General features: G+C 45.5%; 1 protein-coding gene across 2 annotated transcripts in view; it reads right to left on the bottom strand.

Moving 5' to 3' along the window:
- The window catches only part of sulf1 (sulfatase 1), a 109,307-nt gene that overhangs the window by 19,176 nt on the left and 68,468 nt on the right, over nt 1-21,663 (bottom strand). For both annotated transcript variants that reach the window (XM_066642293.1, XM_066642302.1), the window contains 3 exons: nt 5,886-6,126; nt 3,858-4,097; nt 2,634-2,785 (listed from right to left, as the gene is read on the bottom strand). In XM_066642293.1, coding sequence (XP_066498390.1) covers nt 2,634-2,785; nt 3,858-4,097; nt 5,886-6,057 — 564 coding nt within the window. In that variant the 5' untranslated portion in view covers nt 6,058-6,126. The remainder of the gene's footprint in view (nt 1-2,633; nt 2,786-3,857; nt 4,098-5,885; nt 6,127-21,663) is intronic.

Genomic DNA, 21,663 nt, shown 5'->3' with positions numbered 1-21,663 from the left:
CTGTTGGTTAAGCTAGCTAGCGCGCTAGTTTTTACAGTAGTGGCCCCAGGCCCAGTGTGTTCGCCTCAGGAGCGGCTGTGAGATGCTGCGGCATGTAATCGAACATGACATCAGTGTTAACACCAGCGGTCAGCGGCGAGAGGGGCAGGAGGGTGGTGTCAGGGCTCCTGTGAGCTCAGTGTTTTCACAACACTGAGGTCTCTCTCTGACTGCTACGAGACTGAAACAGGAATGTGGAGGAGGCCTCTGAAGATCACGCACGCCCCAGAGCTGGGTCCTGCACTGGACTCGATACGGTCCGACACCTGGACCTCCTCACAGTGGCCCCTTCTCAGCAGGCCTCATGCTAACACTAAGGCTGACACTCAGCATGGTACAAGCTGCTGCTAAAGTTGACTTGTTTCAGAATGTGTTAACTCTTTAAACGCTACAACTTCTGATTCTCACGCTCATAACTGCTTTATATATATATATATATATATATATATATCATTTTCATGTGAATTCCTAACAAATCCTGCACTGTCTGGGGTTAATTGGACCTTCCCCGGTGAGTTATGTTCAGTGACATGTCGGTGGTATCTCTGGATTCGTCAGACTGTGTGAATGCATCAGACTTGAGTAATACACTTCAGAAAGGATGTGAACCAGACGACATATTTTAGTCAGTCTTCAGTTTGTGCAAAGAGCAGATGGAACCGACCAAAGGAAATCAGCCTCTGACAGCAATAAAACAATTTGTTCGGACGTACGCCATCAGAAGAGAATTAACGACGGCCGTATTCACGCCTAGAGCTCTGTGATGTGACAGGAATACGTCCGGCCAAAGCCGAGTCACATTGGGAGAGAGTGAGATGACGGAAAGTCTATAAAAAGTCCAGCAGGAAGAGGACGAAAGTGCTGTTTGGTCTGGCTGAAGAGGTCCGTCTGAATGTCTGAGGAGTTGTCAGTGGCCATAATCAGATGCTCTACGGCCGGAAGGTTTGGGGCATTCCAGCTGTTCTTGCGCAGTCCTCTCAGAGTCAGATGTGACGTTACGCTGGAATTGATTAAAATGTTCTTTGGCTTTTGCTGAACCACTGAAACCACAGTGAGTTCTCCAGAGCTCAGAGCAGAACCTTACAGTTTTGAGGGAAACTTAATACCTTCTAATCCAACAAGCAAATCGTTTTCATCTGAACTTCTGGCCAAACCTTTATTTACTAATTCATCAGACAAAAATCTGCTGAGGTCCAACACTGTCCCGAAACCTGCCCGAATCATCCTGTGTTCTGTGGATCACATGCTGCTTTCCATTGCATCGTACCTACTCTATCAGAAAAAAAAACGTACATTATCGTTCCTAAAGGTACAAACCGTGTAAATGTATCTTTAAAGGTACAGCAGAGGTGTGAACGTCCAGGTTTCTCCAGTAAAATAAAACAACATTAAAACAAGTCCTGAAGTGTACCCTTGAAGGTACCAGCACAGTGACAATTTTTCTGAAGGTGTAGAGTACGATGTTTGGCACCTGGTCCCTGGGTTTGTTTTTCCACTAAAACGTGGCTGATGCTGCTGCAAAACCCCATCTGTATGAGTTCAGACAGATCAGTAGAGTTTGTTCCTTCCTTGTTTGCAGCGTCCAGCTCTCGGTGGATTATTTCGTCGGCCACCGATCCAAGGAGCGTCTGAACTTTTGTGCTAGACGTCAGTCAGCGCTCTGCAAGGTTTACAGGTCATGTGCTGTCTCTATTCAACTCACATGTAACCACAGGAGAGTAGATACTAAAAAACAACCCAGCTCCAGGCACCAGATTCACACAATGGAGAAGCACAAAAGTCGCTGTGTGGAAAAGCACTGAAAGAAATGGTATTGATATTAATGCTGTGTATGTAAATACTTTCATTCAATTAAAAAATATTTAATAATGAATAATAATAATTATATATATTGTCACCTACAACAGACCAAACAGAAAACCTACTTTAAGGGTTCTAAGATGGATCCAGCAATTGATTGCACTACAACTGTGCCTTCACATTTAACCCATTCTTGGCAGGAAACAAATACTTGGGTATTTAAGAGTGGCATCAATCAAAGAGCCATTTACAGAACATTTGATAACGTTTTAAAGAGAAGAACAACTGTGTGGAACCATTTCACCAAGTAGAACCATTTATGGAACCTTTATTTTTAATAATCTAAATCATCATGACAATGTCAGTCCCCTTAAAGGTAGACATTCTTCTCATCCTCAGGTACAGAAACATTTCCCAGTTCTGGCTCTGACCAGCGATCTACGAGGACGTGGCCGATTATAAAACCGAAAACAGGCCGGCGATTCTTAAAAGAAACTGTGCCCCGAGGACATGTCCACATTGTGTACTTGGTGTTGCAGTGAACCGTGTGATGATATAAGTCTGTGCCCCACAGAACGAGACGCTGCTGCAACTCTGAGCAGTTCCCTTTAATTTCATCAGATTCCAAGCAGTTTAGATCAAGGCGGGATTACGAGCGAGCGGAAAACCTGCAATTAGCCGACAGCAGACCTTACAATTGAGCATAAAGTAAAAACAAAGGGGTGAAGGGATTCATAAGCTCCTGCGCTGGCACCGTGACAGGGCTCTGAACTCAGACAGCAGTGGGCACATACCTTGGCATAGTCTGCACCGTGCTTCTCCTTGTAGCCGTTCCGACAGACTGTGTAATTATAGAAGCGGGAATTTTTGATGAGTCCAACCCACTCGCGCCACCCAGGAGGAATGTAGCTGCCGTTGTATTCATTAAGGTACTTCCCAAAGAAGGCTGTGGAGAAACAAAAGCAAACCATTAGAAACCAATCATCATTACAGTGGACTTTAAGGTTCCCAGCTCAAGAAGAAGCCCGAAGAACACTTAAGAACTTTTCAGTAAAGGGTCATCTATTCAAAGCTAAAGAACCCTCCTAAGGGCTGCTGTCAGGAACCAGAAGATGAACCATGAACATCACTATGATCTGATTTATTTTCAGTAATTTATACAAAAGAAAGCTGTGAGTAACAAAGATGAAGAACCACCAGAAAGCCAGACATATCTGTCATCTTTATGGATCCCAAAACATCATTCTTTCTGAATAACTTCTTAAGGAAGTACAGAATAAAGCTGCAAACCTGGCTCCTTCCTGAAGAACATTATAAGAAGCTTAAAGACAAATGTCCAGCAACAAAACAGTTTTTAAAAACCAGATCTCAGTTTTCAGTTCCAAAGCACAAACCCTTTAAGAAGCAGGGAGCCTCTGAAATGCAGTGGTAAATAAAGATCAATCTCCTGACACCTCCATCTTGAGATGATCCACTATATCTGACTGTGGCCTGCTCTAAAAGCACTTTTAAAAACATCTGCTTACATATCAGTGCACGTCTCTGTTTTTTGGCCGAGTTCAAACATCTTTCCCAACAGCTGGGCGAGCGGCCAGTCAGTTCAGAAAGGTAATTGTAGATCAGCTGGAGCGCTCAGACAGAGTTAGGCTACTGGACTCGGAGGGGTTTAGCTTCAGCACAACAGTGTCCTACTAGTGTACAGTTACTTTATCAGGAGTGAATGTGAACTGGAACTGCATTGAGATTTTACTAAGATGGTAAAGCCTCAGAGATCAGAGACAGGGCCTAAAAAGCCTATATTTAAAGTGTAAATAAGACACTTGCTATAAACAATGCAGATTAAACGATCATAAAATTATGCTTTTATGGCATAAACCCGGAAAACAAAGCAACACTGTGTCACTGGTGAAAAGCACCAATCTGATTCATAATAGTGGCCTAGTGCAGAGTCCTCATAACTGAGGGAATGACGTGCTGCTCATGTAGAACACCGTATTAGGGATTAGGAGGACTCATACCCGTCCTGTAGCCCGTGTTGTTGAGGTAAACAGCAAAAGAGCGAGGCTCGTGCTGAACCTGCCACGAAGGCGAGGAGCAGTTCTCGTTGTTGGTGTACGTGTTGTGGTTGTGGACGTATTTCCCCGTCAGCATAGACGACCGGGACGGGCAGCACATGGGTGTGGTCACAAAAGCATTGGTGAAGCTGGTGCCCCCATCCTCCATGATCTTGCGGGTTTTGTTCATGACCTGCAAAGAGCCTGTTGGGAAACGCAGTAAAAAAAAATCATCATGTTTTACTGAAGTGTTCTGAAACAACATCATTGTATCCGTCAGTCTGTGCTAGCGAGCGGTCATATCGATACGTATTAACAGAAAGCTTTCTCTCTTGCCAACACAAGTTGTTTTAATGAGGTTTAATGGTTATTAATAACTTTGTATGTTGTTTAATAACCTTAATTTGTAAATTCACACAGTACCTCACACTTAGTATAAGCCACAAAAAACTCTTCCATTACGACAGGCACAGAACAACAGTCAAAGTCTGGCAACTTCGATTTGAATATTCTCAACCAAAAACAACAGCCGTAGGGCACATAAAATACGACTCGATGATAAAAACAGCACATTAAACCTTTAAAATGAATAGAAAATGACGCATAGGTCCATAAAAATATGTGCAATGTCTACCCCTAAATAGCCATATCATTACTTGTCTTATTACTCGTACGCAATGTTGTGGAAAGAAGTCCAAATCTCCAGCCTCAGCTCTGTGGTGTATAGGTTCATCAAGTTCAAAGCTCTCAAATAACTTAACAGTCTCATAAGGGTCCAACTATCTGAGGAAGCGTCACTGGGGACACTCATGCAGCTCGAGCCGTTGGTGGAGAGTGTTACACACATTGTGGCGACACACTGAGTGTCTGCGGTGGCATGACTAAACGCCTTGAGCCTCGAGTCTCGCAGACGTTCCACTGAGGCCCTTTCCACTCGCGGGAGATTAACATGTAAAATGGCTGGCGGCTGCTCGACGCGACCGGCTGAGATCGAGACTCGCCGATTGCTACTTGATAAAAGTGAGAAGTCCGGTGATGATGATGATGGCTCTTTGGCTCCAAACTCACATCAGGCCTTTGTCAGAATCTTTTGATGGTTTAATCAAAACAAACAAACACACACACACACACACACACACACACACACACACACACACACACACACACGCTCCAGCTACGGCCACTGGCCTCCACTCTCAAATCCTAAATCATATTTTCCTGGCTGCCTTCAGTTAGTAATGAACAACTTGCATGAAAATGAGTGCACTTCAGGAGGAGAGTGACAAGGCAGCGGAAATGGCTAACCAGCACATCAGACCTGACCCACACTGCTGTATAATAAAAGTAACTTAATACTAGTGTCCTCCACTGTCTCCAAAGACTTAACTCAAGGCAAATGCGAAAAAGCCACGTCTGTTGTCTCCTGCTTCTCTTTATAACATGTCTTTTACACTGGTCTCTAGACAGATCCTTCATCTTGTGGTGGTTTTCACCCTCTTTGTGTAAAACAAATTAGTAAAACATACTTTTAAAATGTCATTGCAATTTTGTGCCTTTGTATTTAACCCATTAGTGACCGTCGAAAAACACACACACACACACACACACACACACACACACACGTGTATGAGGCCCAGTAGACACACTCATACACCCGGAGCGATGGAGAGCCATCCCAGCACAGAGGGAGTAGCTGGGGGTTAAGTGCCTTGCTCAAAGGCACTTCAGCTGTGGAGGTTAAGGGAGGAGACAGTGCTTTTTTTTTCCTGCTGGTTTAGGGTACTGAACTGACACCCTTTCTGTCCCAAGCCCGCTTCTCTAATATACTCTATCACCAACTCCTGCTGCAGAAAAGGACCAATAGTATTCAGCCGTGAGATTATTAGTGAGGTCAGGTGATTAGTTTTGAATCAACTTCACTCGCGCTAAAGGCCCTACACACCAAGCTCCACCCCTCCAGAGAACACACTTTTAGGGTTAAGACTCACTCACCCAGCTCCACATCCTGGTCGTCCGTCATGATGAGGATGATGTTTGGGCGGATGTTCCGGCGATCTCGCTGGACACGGCCCCTCAGGCCCTGACCCCTGGTGGTATAGCCTGAGACCAGAGGAGGGACCAGGGCCAAGGCCAGGAGCCAGGCCACACTGATACACTTCGTCATCTCACACACATGCACTCAAAAACACACACTCACTGCTGCTCTCGGGCCGCTGGAACTTCAACCAGAAATCTGAAAAAGACACAAAAGACGACATATGGTCAATACCAGACAAATAAAACCTTGTCTCTCTAATTTTGTACATTTCTTTGACTTTTTTTGCTCTGTCCACACAGCAGTGATGTTCCTACATTTATGAGAATCACGAGAGAGTGTAAGACAGCGACAGATTCAGGAAAAATAAATGAAAACAAATGTTCCTATGACTCAGAGACACATAACGGACCTAAAGACCCTCCGCTGCTCTTTAAGCCAAAAAATAAACGACAACTCCAGCTACAACACTTCAGCAAACTCTCACCTGATCAATCATTTACACTCTGCACTTAAACATTCACCAAGTAAAGGGCAGAACCTCTAAAGCCGACCACTGTAAATGTGCAATTACAAAAGCGGCTGACAGGCTCTTTAAACACCCAGCGCACTGCAAAGTCGAGCTGAGAAAAAAATGTGTTGAAAAGGCTTTAACCAATGACAAATTATTGGCAAAAAGAGAACAATGTTAATAAAAGCACAAGTCAGAGCTAATTCCAAGGCTTTTAAATCCTACCTGTACAGCACTTAAAGTGGTCTCATACTTCTCTCTCTCTCTCTCTCTACTGTCCACAGACACCTACCCCTCAAAACCAGTGCATTCCCTCCAGCTCTACTTTCATCTGTCCCAACACGGGAGGAGCGTTCTGATTGGCCACTGCCCTCTGCTTCTGCTCACAGCCAGCCAATCAAAGCCCACAGTCAGGCTGTCACTCAAAAAGCCTGGGTGTGGTGACCCCTGGTGGGATGTGAGGAACAGAGGCCATTTGGACACAGAGAGGGGGTTCCGCTACATTAACCCCTCGACTGCCCTCAACACTCACTGGGGAGAGGGGTAAGTGAAGACCACAAAGACCATCCAGCTCAGCCACAACTGACCATGCGCTGCGCATTCTTCTGCGTGTTAGGCTACACTTGACCAGTGAGGTTGAATGCATTGTGGGACTTTCAGGGCCAGTGGTGTTATTTCTGTGATCCAATGTTTATCTCGTTACTGTAGTCCCAGTAATGTTAACAGCTAAATAATATAACTTCATTAATAGTAGATTTGGGTCCAAATACAATACGTTTTTTTGGCATAATTATCAGTAAAAATGATTTACGTTTCGTCACGTCATGACGGTATCAAAGGGTTAAACGTTACTTGAACGGGTGACAATATCATGTCACACAAAGCTCAGCGCAGAACATTATTTCTGAATTACGTATTCAGTACATAGACAGTTCATTTCATTGCGCAACTGAAGCAAACGTATATTTTCCCCGTCACGGTTAAAACCAGCTCTGGACTACACTGTATTTTTGGACAGGAGTGAACTCCCCAAAGGAAAAACAGAAAAGCCAAAGTGGACTTTATTAGTGAAAGTCATTAGTGTGAACACCTTACTGTGCAGCACACTGCCTGTGGGCCCCCTTTGTCCAGAACCAATGAGCTGAAACAAATGGGTCTTTACACACCTGAGCCTCCCCTACATCTCACACATACATCTTCCCCCAACTAACACACTCAGCCGTACACATCCTGACCAGCTCTGCCGACCCTCAAACCTTGACAATGGCACTGAATAGGACCCTGAGGAAAATGGCGGGAGACATTCCGGCTCATTTTTCTCTCTCTGGCTGATGGACAGCAAATAATACACAAGAATTCATAATAAACCGAGCCATACTTTTAAAACCTTCCATGCATCTGTCCCCCCCCCCCCCCCATCACCCTTCTCCAAGTGAACACAGCTCTTAATGAAATGCCTGTGACTTGCTTTGGTCAATGTACCACAAGGATCAAACACCACAGCAGCATTCTCCTCTGTCTAAACAGTTCCTTTACATGGTAATGAGCTGAACCCGACCCGAGCGCACAGCACTGAGGTGCTTTCTCTGAACGTTTTTTCTGTTTTTGCTCTGTGTTCTTACAACTCCTCGTCCCTGGTGTCCGTGTAGCTGCGTTTAACCTCGTCTCTGTGCTCTCACACAGTGCTGTGACTGTACAGACTAAAGCCCTATTCGGATGGGATTAGTTTTACGTGTGGGACAAAAGGGTAAAGTATTTATTAACAGAGTAGCTCCGTAGTTTTAATCCCATCCAAATACACCATCTCAGTCATTTTTCCGGAGTGCGCGCTCCCGTTTCAGGAAAGATTCCTGAGACTGCTGTAAAACGAGCAGTAAAAATAACCCCAGGTTATTAATCCCGTCCGAACTGAAATGTGGGGGAATACTGCGTCATGTCACGGAGGAGTTTTTTGCTGTTTTTCTTGAGAGTGGAGGAGCTGGAGTTTAGTGAAAGACAAGGTTCAAGTAAAAGTTCAAAACCACACTCAAATCCACAAAACGAACTGTAGGTATGTTCTGACCACACCGCTAGCCTCCATACGTGTTGTGACCGTGTGTCGTTACCAGTAAATGGCTTACAATCTCGGTTGTAATAAACTGTGTGAAGGAAAAGTGTGTGCCACCTTCTCGCCCGTTATCTGTTGTGAAGGACTAGAAGATAAAGTCGCTGAGGGCTGTGTGTTTTTGGTGGGAGGGCTGATCTCAGAACAGTTGTGACAGTCTAAAAACTCCAGTAGCTCTGCTGTGTCTGATCCACACTGACTGCAGTGTGTGTGGCCGCTCCCATCCCTGTTATTTTCACCGAGATTTCTGATCATAAACGTTACTGACATCTTGTGGAAAAATGACATTACTCAGCTCCCCAGGGAAAACGGATCCCGTCCGAACAGGAAACTGACTGTTGGTGGGCACCAGATACACACATTAATGTTCACATGCACTGGACCCACAGTCACTCAGCGTGGTGCAACAATGTGTTCTTAAAACCTGCAAAGTCTATCACAATCATTACACATAGCAATAGCAATTATTTTGTGCATTTCATGGAAGGCTTGGGCTTTTACACACTACACATTAATAATTCATTACAGTCAGTGCTTAATAAGGTTCAAGATCAATAACTGAATAAAAAGCCTAGAATCCTGAGGATTTAAAGTATTAAGTGCTTGTGTCAGTGAGAGGGTAGTTGCTCTGTTGATAAGCTGTTTCTCAGATGGAGCTGTAAGTGCTTTTTTGGACAGAGCAGAGTTCTGACAGGCAGCTCGCGGGCCAGCCAGAAAAGTCTCCCCAACGGTGCTGTGCAAACACTGGCTCTGTTTAGACAAACCCCTGGGTGTAGGGGTGGCAGGGTCCAGACACAAGTTTCAGACACACACACACACACACACTGCTGATGATGACTCATCCTGAGTCTAAGTCCACTCTCTCCATACCATCGCTTGGCTCTCCAAAGTGGACCGCTCAGCCAATCAGAGCATTTGAATCTGTCTCACTGTAATTAAAGCTTTGGCCCAATTCACACTACACCTTTGGGTTAATTTAGGCATCAAGATTTGAATCAATCAACACAAACCAAAGGCATTTAGTGTTTTTCCACAAAAAACTGAAAAAGATTTCCTTTAACGGCTGATTCCTTGAAGGTATGGATTTAAACATTTGATTTTAAATTCGTCTCAAACTCCTTAGCCCCAGACCTGAGACACGCTGCCGTTCCCAACCATCAAACCACTCAGAAACGTTAGGAATCAAACGTATTTGCATATTTCAACCACTGCCAGCTCACATTGTAGTGATAAGCCGACACCAGATACACTTCTAGCAACACAACTGTATCCCACCATCCAGTAAAATCTGCATTAAGAGGAACGCACTGAAACGCAGATCAGATAATGAGCTTTGTTTGTTGGCAGGCCTTAAATTCACCCCAGGGCTCTGACTCCAGAATGACACCCACATCTTCCTTTCAGCAACGCAATTTTAGAAAATGGTAGGTCCGAAATAGCTCTTCTATTTTCTGCTCTGGATGGATGGATGCAGGGACGGAGGGAGGGATGGAGGGCCAGGAATTACAGCCTGGTTTTAATTACCCTCATTATTGTAGGAAAAAAGAAAAAACCTGGCGACGGAGTGCGTCTCCGCTCCGCCACACACTGACGCGAGTGCCCTGCGCTGACCCACTGTGGGGCGAAAGCAAACGCCTTTCCATGAGCAGCAGAAGCTCCTCCACCTCCTCCACTGTTGCGGTCATTAGAAGAACGCTGTGTTTTATTCAGTGTCCGGCTGGAGGCAGCACCTCTAAGGCTCGGGAGAAACCGTTACGCAAACGTTTGGGCCGTAACCATCCACTCGACCAGAACGCCAGCAGAGCTTTAAAGGAGCTGAACAAACAAGTGCTATATTGTTCTGAAATGAGCTGATCCCACGGAGGGGCTGCACACAGTGGCGAGTCACGGAGAAACAAGGCCAAGCTGCTGGGCTTCAGCGTGTTCAGCCCTGGGGCGAAGTCTGAAGAGCAGTCTCTGAAAGCTGTAATGAAAATTCCAGTCAGGAATCCTGGGGGCTGAGCTCTCTGAAAGATGAATATTAATGGTCTAATGTGCAAAAGCTAAGTGGAAAGTAGACTCCATGCTGCTAAGTGTTCGGTGCCAAACGCCAGGCAGGTGACTCCTTAAAGTCATACAGGTGACATGTCGTTGTGAAACGTGACAATCGTTTTCTGTGTTACATGAAGATGTCTATTAAGCAGTTCATTACACAATTATTCAGTAATATTTCTCCAAATTATATTCATCTAAAATGATATCCCTCTTAGAGAAACACTCCAGTAGATTGGATTTTTTTTTACTCGAAGCTCACTGCACCACACACACTCTAAAAAGGTGACGTACTTATCCCCTTATCCACAAGTGAACACAGTTAATGAAAAGTCTGTGACGAGGATCAAGCCCCACAGCAGTGTTCTCCCCCTGTGTAAACAGCCCTGTTCAGAACGCCCGCTTTCAGCACCTGTTCCTTCCTTCCGAGCGCACAGCAGTGAGGAGCGAGGAGCAGAAGCTCTGGTTTTTAGCCGTTTTCGCTCTGTTCTCTTTCTTCTCCGTTTTTACTCAGTGCTCTTATTTCTCCGCGCTCGTTGTGTCTGTTTTGCTGAGTTTAACCTCGTCTTTGTGCTCTCACATAAACGCGCTGTGATTGGACAGATTCAGACGAGGGGGCGGGGCAATTCTGTGCATGCATTTTCTGATTTAGGTAGCCCTGAAAAAACTGAATTTACGTTATTTCCAGAACAGCAGGCTGTATCCTCTAATGGTGCAGACCCCAGCGCTAAAGTCCTGGTCAATGTAAATACATCATAACGCTGTTAAAATATGATCAGATACATCTACCATCCAGTAATTCAAAGGCTGCCGTTAATCTCTGGTTCTTGCCCTTGACTTGTTTTACCCTCCCTTGCCGTGCACATCTGCTCTGAGCCGTGCCTTCTGTGGACTCACTGCATTAAAGAGGAACACAGGAACACGCTTTCTTCTGGACCACAGCAGAGCAGCAGAGAGAGCATCGTCTCTCGCCACTTATTGTTTTAAGGGATTAGAGCAAATGACCCAGTAAATTAGCCTCTACTGTATTAATCAGGGCTAAGCTCTGGGAATAATATTGAGGATGGAGGGAGAAGAAAGGTCTTGGAGGTTCAAAGGAGAAAAACAAAAAGGCTACTATGTCAGCTTTCAGCGACGGCCAACCAGCTGCCAGAACAGAGCCCCTGGCGAAAATGAGGGGGCAATTTTCAGATTAATGGGAGGACAGGACAAGGGTCCTTCGCTGCAATCCAAAATCTTTACTTCCATGATTATGTTATATTTTCTGGACCCCTCCCCCCTGCTATTTTCCTCTCTCATAAATAATAGCGCATTCAGAGGCACGCAGCCTTCCTCTAAACCACGCAGCTGTGTTTCTGACCACTCTGCGCTATCACAGACAATAGCAGAAAGCTTCTTGGCAGGACTGGGCTACCGCTGCTGCGTGTGGTAACAGCCCTCAAACCACACACTTGGACTATGTTCACGTTATGGGACTGAAGTGGCACACATCTGAATTTACACATTATTTTGGGAAAGTCTGAATTATAAAAAGCAATTCAATTTCCTGAAAAAATTATACATGAGCTGAGGCTATACAGCGAAACTCCTTTAAAAGGGCAGTGTACAGCCTGTGTCTTATGTTTTTTTCCATTTCTTTACTGTTAAGAAAAATTTGTGGCCACCTAAATGCCACCACATCAAACAGGAACCTCACACCAAAGCAGTGTGTAAAAAGCCCAGTTCAGAACGCCAGCGTTCAGCTCCTTTAAATGATAATGAGCCGCTCGCTGTTCGCCCAGACCCCGAGCGCACGGCAGTGAGGAGCAGAAGCTCTGGTTTTTAGCCGTTTTTGACTAGAACACAGAGTGGGTGGTCTTGTTTCACAGTTTGAGAGTTGGTGGGCTCCAGATCCCAAAATTAAAGTGCACATGCAGTGGAGAGCACCTGCCATCAAGTCAGACATCTGTAATAACCCTCCACTACTCTGAGCCCATTTCAACATCCATCTTAGCTTCAACAGAAGGAAAACAGTGTAGGCTTAGGAGGACTCTGCAAACTCGGTGACCACTGTTAGCACATTACTGTCCAAACCAGTGAAGAAATATGAGCCAGACCAGCCTCAGAAGACTTTGACTGAGGCCTGCTACACGCAGAGCATCCAGATACACTGGTTTCTCCTCTGGCTGAGCAGAAGCAAAGCTCTGTGGGCTGCTCTTTCACTCTTTCACTGGTGGGCTCAAGTGTTGATTATGTGGTGAGAGCAGGAATGTGCCAGCCCACTGAAGTGGTTTCACTTTGTTCTCGGTCCACTAGGTCATTTGGCTTAATCACTGTGGAGAGAATGGTGCACACACACACACACACACACACACACACACAAGACTCGCTGTGGACACGTTGCCTTTCTCTAATGACATACCACACACCTCAGCAGAGCGACTGGGAATTTCAACAGCCCCACACTTTCATTCCCACACATTGAGAAGATGAAAAACCGGCACTTTCCATTACTCTTCTCATATATAATGAAAGGCAGGGCACTGATGCTTCTAACTCTGACTCTTGCAGGCAGCGAGAAACAGGCACCACTCAACAGCAAGGCAGTGTGTGTAAAAGTAAGCTGAAAGCCAAGCCGGTTAAAACATTCACGCTCAGGACTGCACATTATCCTGTGCTAGTTGTGGCCAATAGGGCTGCACCATATGGACAAGCTAACACGTACCGGAAAGGTGACCGTCCCTGGCCCCTTTCCACAGCAGGGCCAAATGGTTCTTAAGGCTCTTCCGCAGCTTTGTGGACCTTTCTTTTTCCAATACTAAATCAAGAGGAGGGAGTACACGGCGTTTCGTAATTATACGAGTTAGCGTGCTAACGAAATGAAGAAGAACTACAGGTTTTGGGATTGATTTCCATAATTAGTTTGTGTGCGTAAAGCAGCTCAGACTACACTCAGACACAAAATGCAGGGGTTTACCTGTGGACACTTGCAGGACGTGTAGCCAAAGGAGGCTCGTGTGGTCAAAGTGTGTTATAGCCTCTAAAAATCATTTTTTAATCATATAATTTAATTCTAATTTATATTTTCTAATTGTTTTTATTTTCTTTTACTTTTTAAAATTCTACTGTAATTTTTCTGTAAAGCATTTTGAATTGCCATTGTGTACGAAAGGTTCTCTATAAATAAACTTGCTTTGCCTCTAACACGTCACATAATAAACATGAATGCCTGAATTAAAATTTGAATAATAGCCCACAGATAGCCATCTGGACAAAGCCTGGTCAGTGGCAACGTTGGTGATATTAGCATTGTAGCATCCAATATCCCAATAGCGGAGGACGGGATACAGAGTAGTCCTAACAAGACAGGAGTGGATGTCTTTGTCCACTGGAGTTTGGGAAAATGTAATGACTGGAAGCGGAACATTCGCAAAGATCCAAAACCTAACCAAGGCAGCATGTTTGGAAAATCCCAAAGACACGGGACATTTCAGCCTTGTTTTTCCTCCCCAAAGCTTGGCTTGTTTGTGAGGATCCAGAGTGTTTGTCTTGCTATGTGGGTACACCAAAGCTCATCCCAAAACCAAGCTGTTATCAAGCTCCTGGAAGAGCTGAGGCAGCCTCTAAGATCGAATCGAACGCGAGAGATGCCAGTGGCCTGTCGACAGTCTGGCCTGTGCAAAAATGCTAGCACACGTACCCTGTTCAGGTTGTCTGAACCCACAGGAAAATGAACATCTCCGGCCCGAGTTGAACTATGTGGTGGTTTTGAAATTGGCTGAAACAGCAAGCGATGGGACGATCACCAAATACCAGTCAGGACAAAAATAGCACAAGCTTTTTCAAATGCACTGCTGTGATTTTAGCTTTAAATACACACACGCAGGAACTACTCTGCCCGCTCCATCTTAGCTGCGTGTTCACAGCCAAGCCGAAACTTACCTCACTTAGCGAAGCCGCAACTATATTTAGCTAAAAAGTTGTTAGCATTTACCCCTCGCACACAGCAGTGCAGGGGCTACGATGGGGGTGTGATTTGATTACAGTCAACTATTTAAATGCACTTAGGATAGTGGTTTAAGGGAATGGCAGCAAGTGACTTTGGGAAAACAGTGAGAACAAACCCCATGTTAATCCTCCGCTGAAATTGAGAGACTGAAACGGAGCTTTGGAGACGGCAAACCTGCCAGGGCCCCCTTCGTTAATTACGAATGCATGTAAATATATAATTAAATTAATCCCACTCTTTCCCAGACTTCAAAGTCCTGCTCGCTGTGGCACCAGGTGGTCTTGTGGGAACTGTGTGTGTGTGTGTGTGAGAGAGAGAGAGAAAGAAAGAGTGTATTTGGGGGCATGAACTTCTGGGAAAATTATTAAAACACACAAGATGCTCCGCTGATTTCAAGGAACATGGCAAAGCTGCACAGCTCACTGTGAGGAATTTTCCCCTCGCCTCAGATTTATGAAAAATGGGGAGAGGGGAGAGAAAACAGCACTGTCTCCTCCCTCAACATCCATGTCTAATGCGCCTTAGGGCTTAGGACAGGCAATTCGTGTGTGTGTGTGTTTCTGTAGGTTAAATGCAGTTTCAAAATTTCATTGCACTCCTGTGTTATGATGATAAAATGGCGGTTCATAAAAATGTTATATTCCTGATATGGCGCTATCCAGAGCTACAGCAAAATTAAAACAAAGGAAACTAGCATTGTACCAAACACGCCTTAGCTTCCTTTGGGATATTTTGCACGCTGAGCAAGCAGAACCTAGGGCAACCAGAAAGCAGTAGTTAGCAGAAGCTATCCATGGCCATAATTTCACTCCAACTCCCATTAACAACATGTCTCTGGTGACACTGGGCCAAAATAGCCACAGAGACCTGCACCAGAGACTGCAGCTGACACCAATCAACCCAAGCTCCAGCTGCAGAGCCCCCTCTCACACCTTTAAACCCAGCTAAAAACCATGCTAATCCCCATGCTAAATCCCAGGGTCTGCACTAGCCTTCATAACTGAGAGAGCCCATGGGTGGGGAGAGCTGTGGAGGGGTGGAATAAGGGACCTTGGAGTTTTTTTATGATTTTCCATAATACATCATTACCCATGGCAGTGAGGCCCCAGCTGCCTCAGAAGTCATATACGCTAAATCTAACAGCAGCAGGTTGGAGGTTTTATAGCAGTGGAAGGAACCAGGAGGCATTAGGCTCTACGTTCAGGAAATCATCCATCTACCGAATGTAGCATCTCCATCAGTGTGGGAGCTAGTGGCTAGCGGGGCTCATACACGTGGCCCAAAAACCCAGAGCTAAGCAAATTCCTTTCAGCTCCTCCTTGCTTTGGAAGAGATTAGCCCTCTGCTCCTGGAGCTCAGACCTGCCCCACACACCTGAAAACCACAGGCTGAGCTTATTCTTCATTTTCTACATAAATGAGTGGTTGAGATGTAAACCAAGTCGTTTAGAGTGGTTCAACATGGAGTGGTTTATTGTGGAGACACTTGCAGACTCTGACTTCTTTACAGCGGTGCTGACAGGAACCAGAGGCTGCACATTTCCCCAAAGTCTTTATAATGAGTCACAGGCCAGAAACCTTAATAATAGGAAATTAAATGGGAATGGGAGTTCGCAAAAGACGTAGACGACCCATGAAGGCCAATGAACGACAGAAAAAATGTAGACCCAGAAATCTATACAATATCTATTCATTTCAGGGCCAAATTACAAAAATTTACAAAAATTAAAAATGTTCAATGTAAAATTTTGCAAAATGGTGTTTTAATAAATGCATAAACATAGGAACTTATGTACAATATTAACTGTACACTAGATTTTACAGGTCCAGCCTAAAGCAGTAGCAATTTATTTTTTAATTTTATAAAAATTCTAAATGTATCGTCCATATTTAATCAAACATTCCACTTTAGAACCTTCTCTGGCTTATTTTTTTTTTTTTTTTTTTTTTTTTTTTTAAATTCTGCTGAAACACACTGGGGTTGCCAGGTAAGGGTAATAAAGGAATTCTCTTTGTTCAAACCTGGCAACCATCTCGTTCAACCTCCTGAAGATTCTTTCTGATGCTTTTCCCTTTCAAGCTCCAGCTGAAGCTGCTGAGAGGCAAGGCGTCCCCTCGCAGACGCCTCTCAGGTGGGAGGTCTCCCAGCATCGATTTAAGAGGCTTCCAGGAGCGCAGCGTTAACGATGGAAGCAGGAAAAACAGATCCCGAAAGACGAAAGACAGGAAGAGGAGTGAAAAAGGCAAAAGGGACCTGTCAAAAACTGAGCCTTTGATCATCAGAGACCATGACAAATAACAGTGGAGCAGAAACTGGAGGGGGATGTTTTATGGGTGTTTTTGACAGAGAAGATGAAAAATTAATCACAGCCACAACAAATGTTTCCTTATTACTTCATTACGGCGTGGGCCACGTTTTTTTGTTTTAGCCTCTCAAAGGAGATTTCCCATGATGCACTGTTCCCACTCTCCATGTGAAAGATAAATCACTCTGGGAAAAAGCGCAACAGCTTTAGAATAAACACGACATTTCCGCCCAGACGTCAACATGCAGTCTTCTGTCCAAGAGACGACTCTGATCTAAAAAGCTGCAGAGGATACAGCACTTCTCTCTTGCTTGCCTTCGCCAACTCAAACTCCTCTACTACACTGTGGGTTGCCAAGTGCAGAGTTTTCACGCACTGCTGAATTTGCCAAAGTTTGAAGATGCGTTATTAACACACCACAAAAAAGCTTCAAAAACCTGCTTCAGTGAGTTTCCACTGAGGCAGTTGTTCACGAAAAATAAACTGCTGACTTTCCATGAAATCAGTGCAAACGTAGAGGGGTGAGGGGATTTTGGGCTTGAGCTCCAGTAATCTCGCCACTTCGGTAATCCCAGGTTTCACTCGCTGCACTCCGACTCGAGAAACATGGCAACGGCACAAGGCCTCAGACATCAATCCACGTCGGTTTTGAGCGAAGGCGGAGAAGAAAAGAAAGCCCTGGCGTGGAGCTTGAGGTGGAACCCACAGCTGAGTCACACAGATCTCTGGAGCTTTGGTGTCCTCTCAGGCTCATTATTCACGGCTGCGGGCCAGTGAGAAGACTCCGCTGAGGGAGTTTACACGCGTAATGACCCATGCAGATCCTCTAATGATTAATGAACCCCCCTCTGGGCCGGATTTGTTTAAAGGGTGCTGCGCTGTTTTGACGTGGCGCTGAAAATGGAGGCCTTTGTTAACATGTCACGCTTGTCTAAGTAGTTTGTGTTCTTGAGAGTGTTTTGCGGCAGGGGATCTTTTGCCTGATTTAACGATGATAAAATGAAGCTCAGTATAATAACTCCTAACCGCAGGCATGAGGACGGGAAAAAGGATTACAGGGATCAACAGCCCATTGCTATTGTAATGAGGTGGGCCTGAGTGAATTGGGCTCAAACTCCAAATAAAAATAGATGGACCAGTGGAGAATAAGCCTCATGACTTCACTGTCTAACAGTATAAAATTCCACTGTTCAGAAATGAGAGGGGTTTGTAGAAACAGTTCTCAAGCAGCTGAAGTGCACTGGGGAAAGTCACATATCCCAAAAGAGGGGTACAGTAGCGCGCGCACACACTGTAGTAAAAGCTGTACTTTCCCACAATGCAGGAGCTCAGAAACTACCCAAGACCTTTCAGAAGTCCAGGGGAACCATTTGGAACATGTAACACCCCAAGAACTGAAGTGTGAAGACTCTTCTCTCCTCTTTCTTGATCCTTTTGGTCCACAACAAAACTCTCACAGCGTTGTCCCCTCGTGTGGATCCAGTCGACACACCCCTCCTCAGAAGCACAGCAAAGTAAAAGCCTCTCGGGGGCATTTTTGGAGCAGGAATTTCACTCTGCATCTAGCAAAGAGGGTGGAGGTCTCTGTCAGCAGCCCCTCTCACCCCCATGGCTGGGGCATGTGTGCGCCACCGTGAAACGGTACACTCTCAGAATGCAGAGCATGTGCAGACAGGAGCGAAAGGAAAAGCAAGAATGGAGCAGAAAAGGAGAAGAGCCATCGCTGACCCCCATCTGTCACACCTCGGGTTTCTCTCACCGCTGCAATGGACAGCTTTAGAAGAGCAAAATAAAGACAGGGTCAGCAAAAACTGCTTATGTCCACAGTGTAAATGTTTGTCTTTGGTCAAATTACATATTTTGCTGGTTTACTAATTGGAAACTACTATGTGGGGGATGGGGGTAGAGGGAGAGAGAGAGAGAGAAAAAAAAGAGTGAGAGAGAAAGGAGACAGAATGTGTGTGTGTGAGAGGAGAGAGAGAGAGAAAGCACCTATAATGTGCACCCAGAGCGGCTCTTCTTTCCATTGCAAGTGGCAAAAACGTGTGTGGCTTTTCCATTAAGCCTGCGATCATGTCATTTGCAATTAAATTAAATCAGGGCCTCTGTGGCCTCCACTTGAAATGGCACCTGTATTTAAGTCTCCGCCTACGCAGACGCTATGATCGTCTTAATCATCAGATTCATCTGGACTTGGGCTGCACAGCCAAACATTACATATTTGACTGAATCCATGCCAGCACAGCAAACACGTCTCTGAGCGCTCCGTGAATAAACACTCGCCTCCAACCCTCCCTTCCAGGCGCTGGTTCGGCTCGGCGATCAATAATAAACTCCTAAGTGCCTCTCAGTTTTTCCCCAGTGTGCTTGGTCTGTGCTGTAAAACAGCTATCAATCAAACTGGCCTGAGCTAACGTGCTGCCAGCATTATTAATCTCCATTTCAACATGAGAAACATACAATTTCATTTCGCTCAAACTCCATTTAGGTCTCCGGCCTTTCCCTTGTTGCCCCATTGATCACACCATAGCAACCAAACAGGAAAACCGCAGAGCCGCTGAGTTTAGACCGCTCTGCCCTTCGCGTGTCGGCCCCTGGCGAGTCCAGGCAAACCGAGTGAAAGCTTTATGGGCATTCCACTCAAGAGCAAGCCACAGCAGAGGTCAACTACACAGGGCAGGGGCCTGGGTGCCAAAGACACGCAGAAACAGACGCCTGAGTTTTGGTTTGAACCAGTGGATGTGTGTGGTACGCATTGATACGTGAAGCAGCAAGAGGTCAGCAGCCGACCCCAAAACCTTTACTACAATTAAGTAATTAATTAATAACTGAAAAGAGAGTGTTTTATTGAGGAAATTACATAATGTTTCACTGGGTTTTTATTAAAATAAGTTTCTTTAAGAAATCTAACATGGGCTACACATACGCCATGGTTCGCTGCGTCTGTAAATCCCCGCTTCAGCTCCTCACTGGACGTAAGCACCGACGTGAGCCTTTTGGACTTTATTATAAACAAGAAAAACAAGCAGAGACCAGCCCCAAGAAATACTCCAGCACCCAGAAGGACAAAAGAGAGAGAAACAGATCGAGAGTTCTGTACACGTGAAGACAAACAGAAGACGGAAAGAACATGGCTGTTCCTCCCACCATTAGAGTCCTAGAACACTGTGGAACACTGTCTTCCTTGACCTCCTGATGCAAGCGTTAGGACCAACGCTAGAGGACTGAATACACACGTATTCGCTGATGTTCTTCAGCTCTCAGCACCAGGGTTTACGTCATTGGACATCACTACAGAACTCTAGTCTCACAAAACAGTCCATAATTTAGTGACCAGAACATAGATTTGGACACAGCCAGTTTGATCTGGAACAGAACCCTGTGGGCCACATGCCTGAAGTCGAGCTGATCCACTGAGAACATCTTGAGGGCCCTGGACGTGTTCCTCAGCAGAAGAAGAAAGGAAAAACTGAGGTTCTTCAAAGTGACGAATCCTGTCTTTTATTAAATCAGCTGCTCCCTCCCTCCAGGATTGTTCTCTATTATCTCCATTTTGGGGGGGACGGAGGATGAAAGTGGCGCCCCCACCTCCAGTGCGCTCCCTCGCCCTGGTCCAGTCTGACAGACGAGTTAATTGCACGCGATGCAGACGTGGCCCTTTCTTTCTTTCAAATCTGAACCAGATTGCGGGAGGAGCGGATTGTCATAGGCCGGAGTGAACATGGCAGGGGAGGAAGGCCGTCCTGCGTGAGGGTCTGCGTCTGAAAAGGGAGCGTGAGTGAAAAGAGGAAAGTGTTTTGAGGATGGTCGGGCCCTCTGTCGGATTGGACGCGGTTGCTTCTGGATCAGTGAAGGTCAAAGTGCAGCTTATACCCAACGCTTCCCTGTCTTTACAGTTAAAACAACACCCCCCTGGAATGACAGTGTTCATCTTAACATTGTGTGTTCAGTGAATTCAATTCAAATTCAATGGAGCTGGGCTAAAAGTACAGTCTGGTCCTGGAGAGCTGAAGTTCCACCACTTTGGAGATCTCCATGCTCAGACATACCTACTTCACCTGATGGTTTTTGACTGAGGAATCACTAAGTCACTCATATGAGCATCCAGGACGAGAACGGTCACATCCATGAATCAACACCATTGTTACGTTCCTCTGTCCATTTCTATCTGCCTCCTCCCATCGCTCTTTACCCATTCCTGCACTTTCATTCTTTACTCATTATCTCCAGGAATCTCTGGAGGAACCTTTTTTTCCCTCAAGGACGGAAGGGAGTGATGTTTGCTTTCCCTGACCCTTGCGCACTGGACAGAAGCTACTTAAACACAAGGTGGTGCTATTGCAGGGACCTTCTAAGGACCACAGCTTTTCCCATGAATCATTCCTGGACCTCCTCCCATTAAACATCCTGATAGATGCTTCTCCGCTTTCAGCCGGACCTCGGCACATGCCCTGGAATAAACTAGTGGTAACACGAACAATAAACGAGCAGTGACATAATCGCCGGACTCCCCTCCTCCAAAAAGACACCACCTCACACACCGCTGTCATTGAGCACAACTCCAGATAAACTCATGTGTGTGTGGCGTGATTTCCTCTCTCTGCGTCCGCCGTCTCCAACGAACAGCACAACACAGGAGCACGGACGGATCCCTGAGTCCTGGTTCCTCTCAGCAGTTCAAGAATTTAGGGAGTCTTTTCTCTAGCAGGTTGTTGTTCTTTTAAAAGAGCCTCTTTCCTTCCGCTTGAGGTTCTTCAGTTTTTTATTTTAGGGAGTCCTGGTTCCTCTCAGCAGTT

Source organism: Hoplias malabaricus, chromosome 1 (genome assembly GCF_029633855.1).
Source record: "Hoplias malabaricus isolate fHopMal1 chromosome 1, fHopMal1.hap1, whole genome shotgun sequence".
In the NCBI taxonomy this organism is placed as follows: Eukaryota; Metazoa; Chordata; class Actinopteri; order Characiformes; family Erythrinidae; genus Hoplias; species Hoplias malabaricus.
The sequence above is the reverse complement of the archived record's forward strand: the minus strand, read 5'-3'. Positions and strand labels throughout refer to the sequence as shown.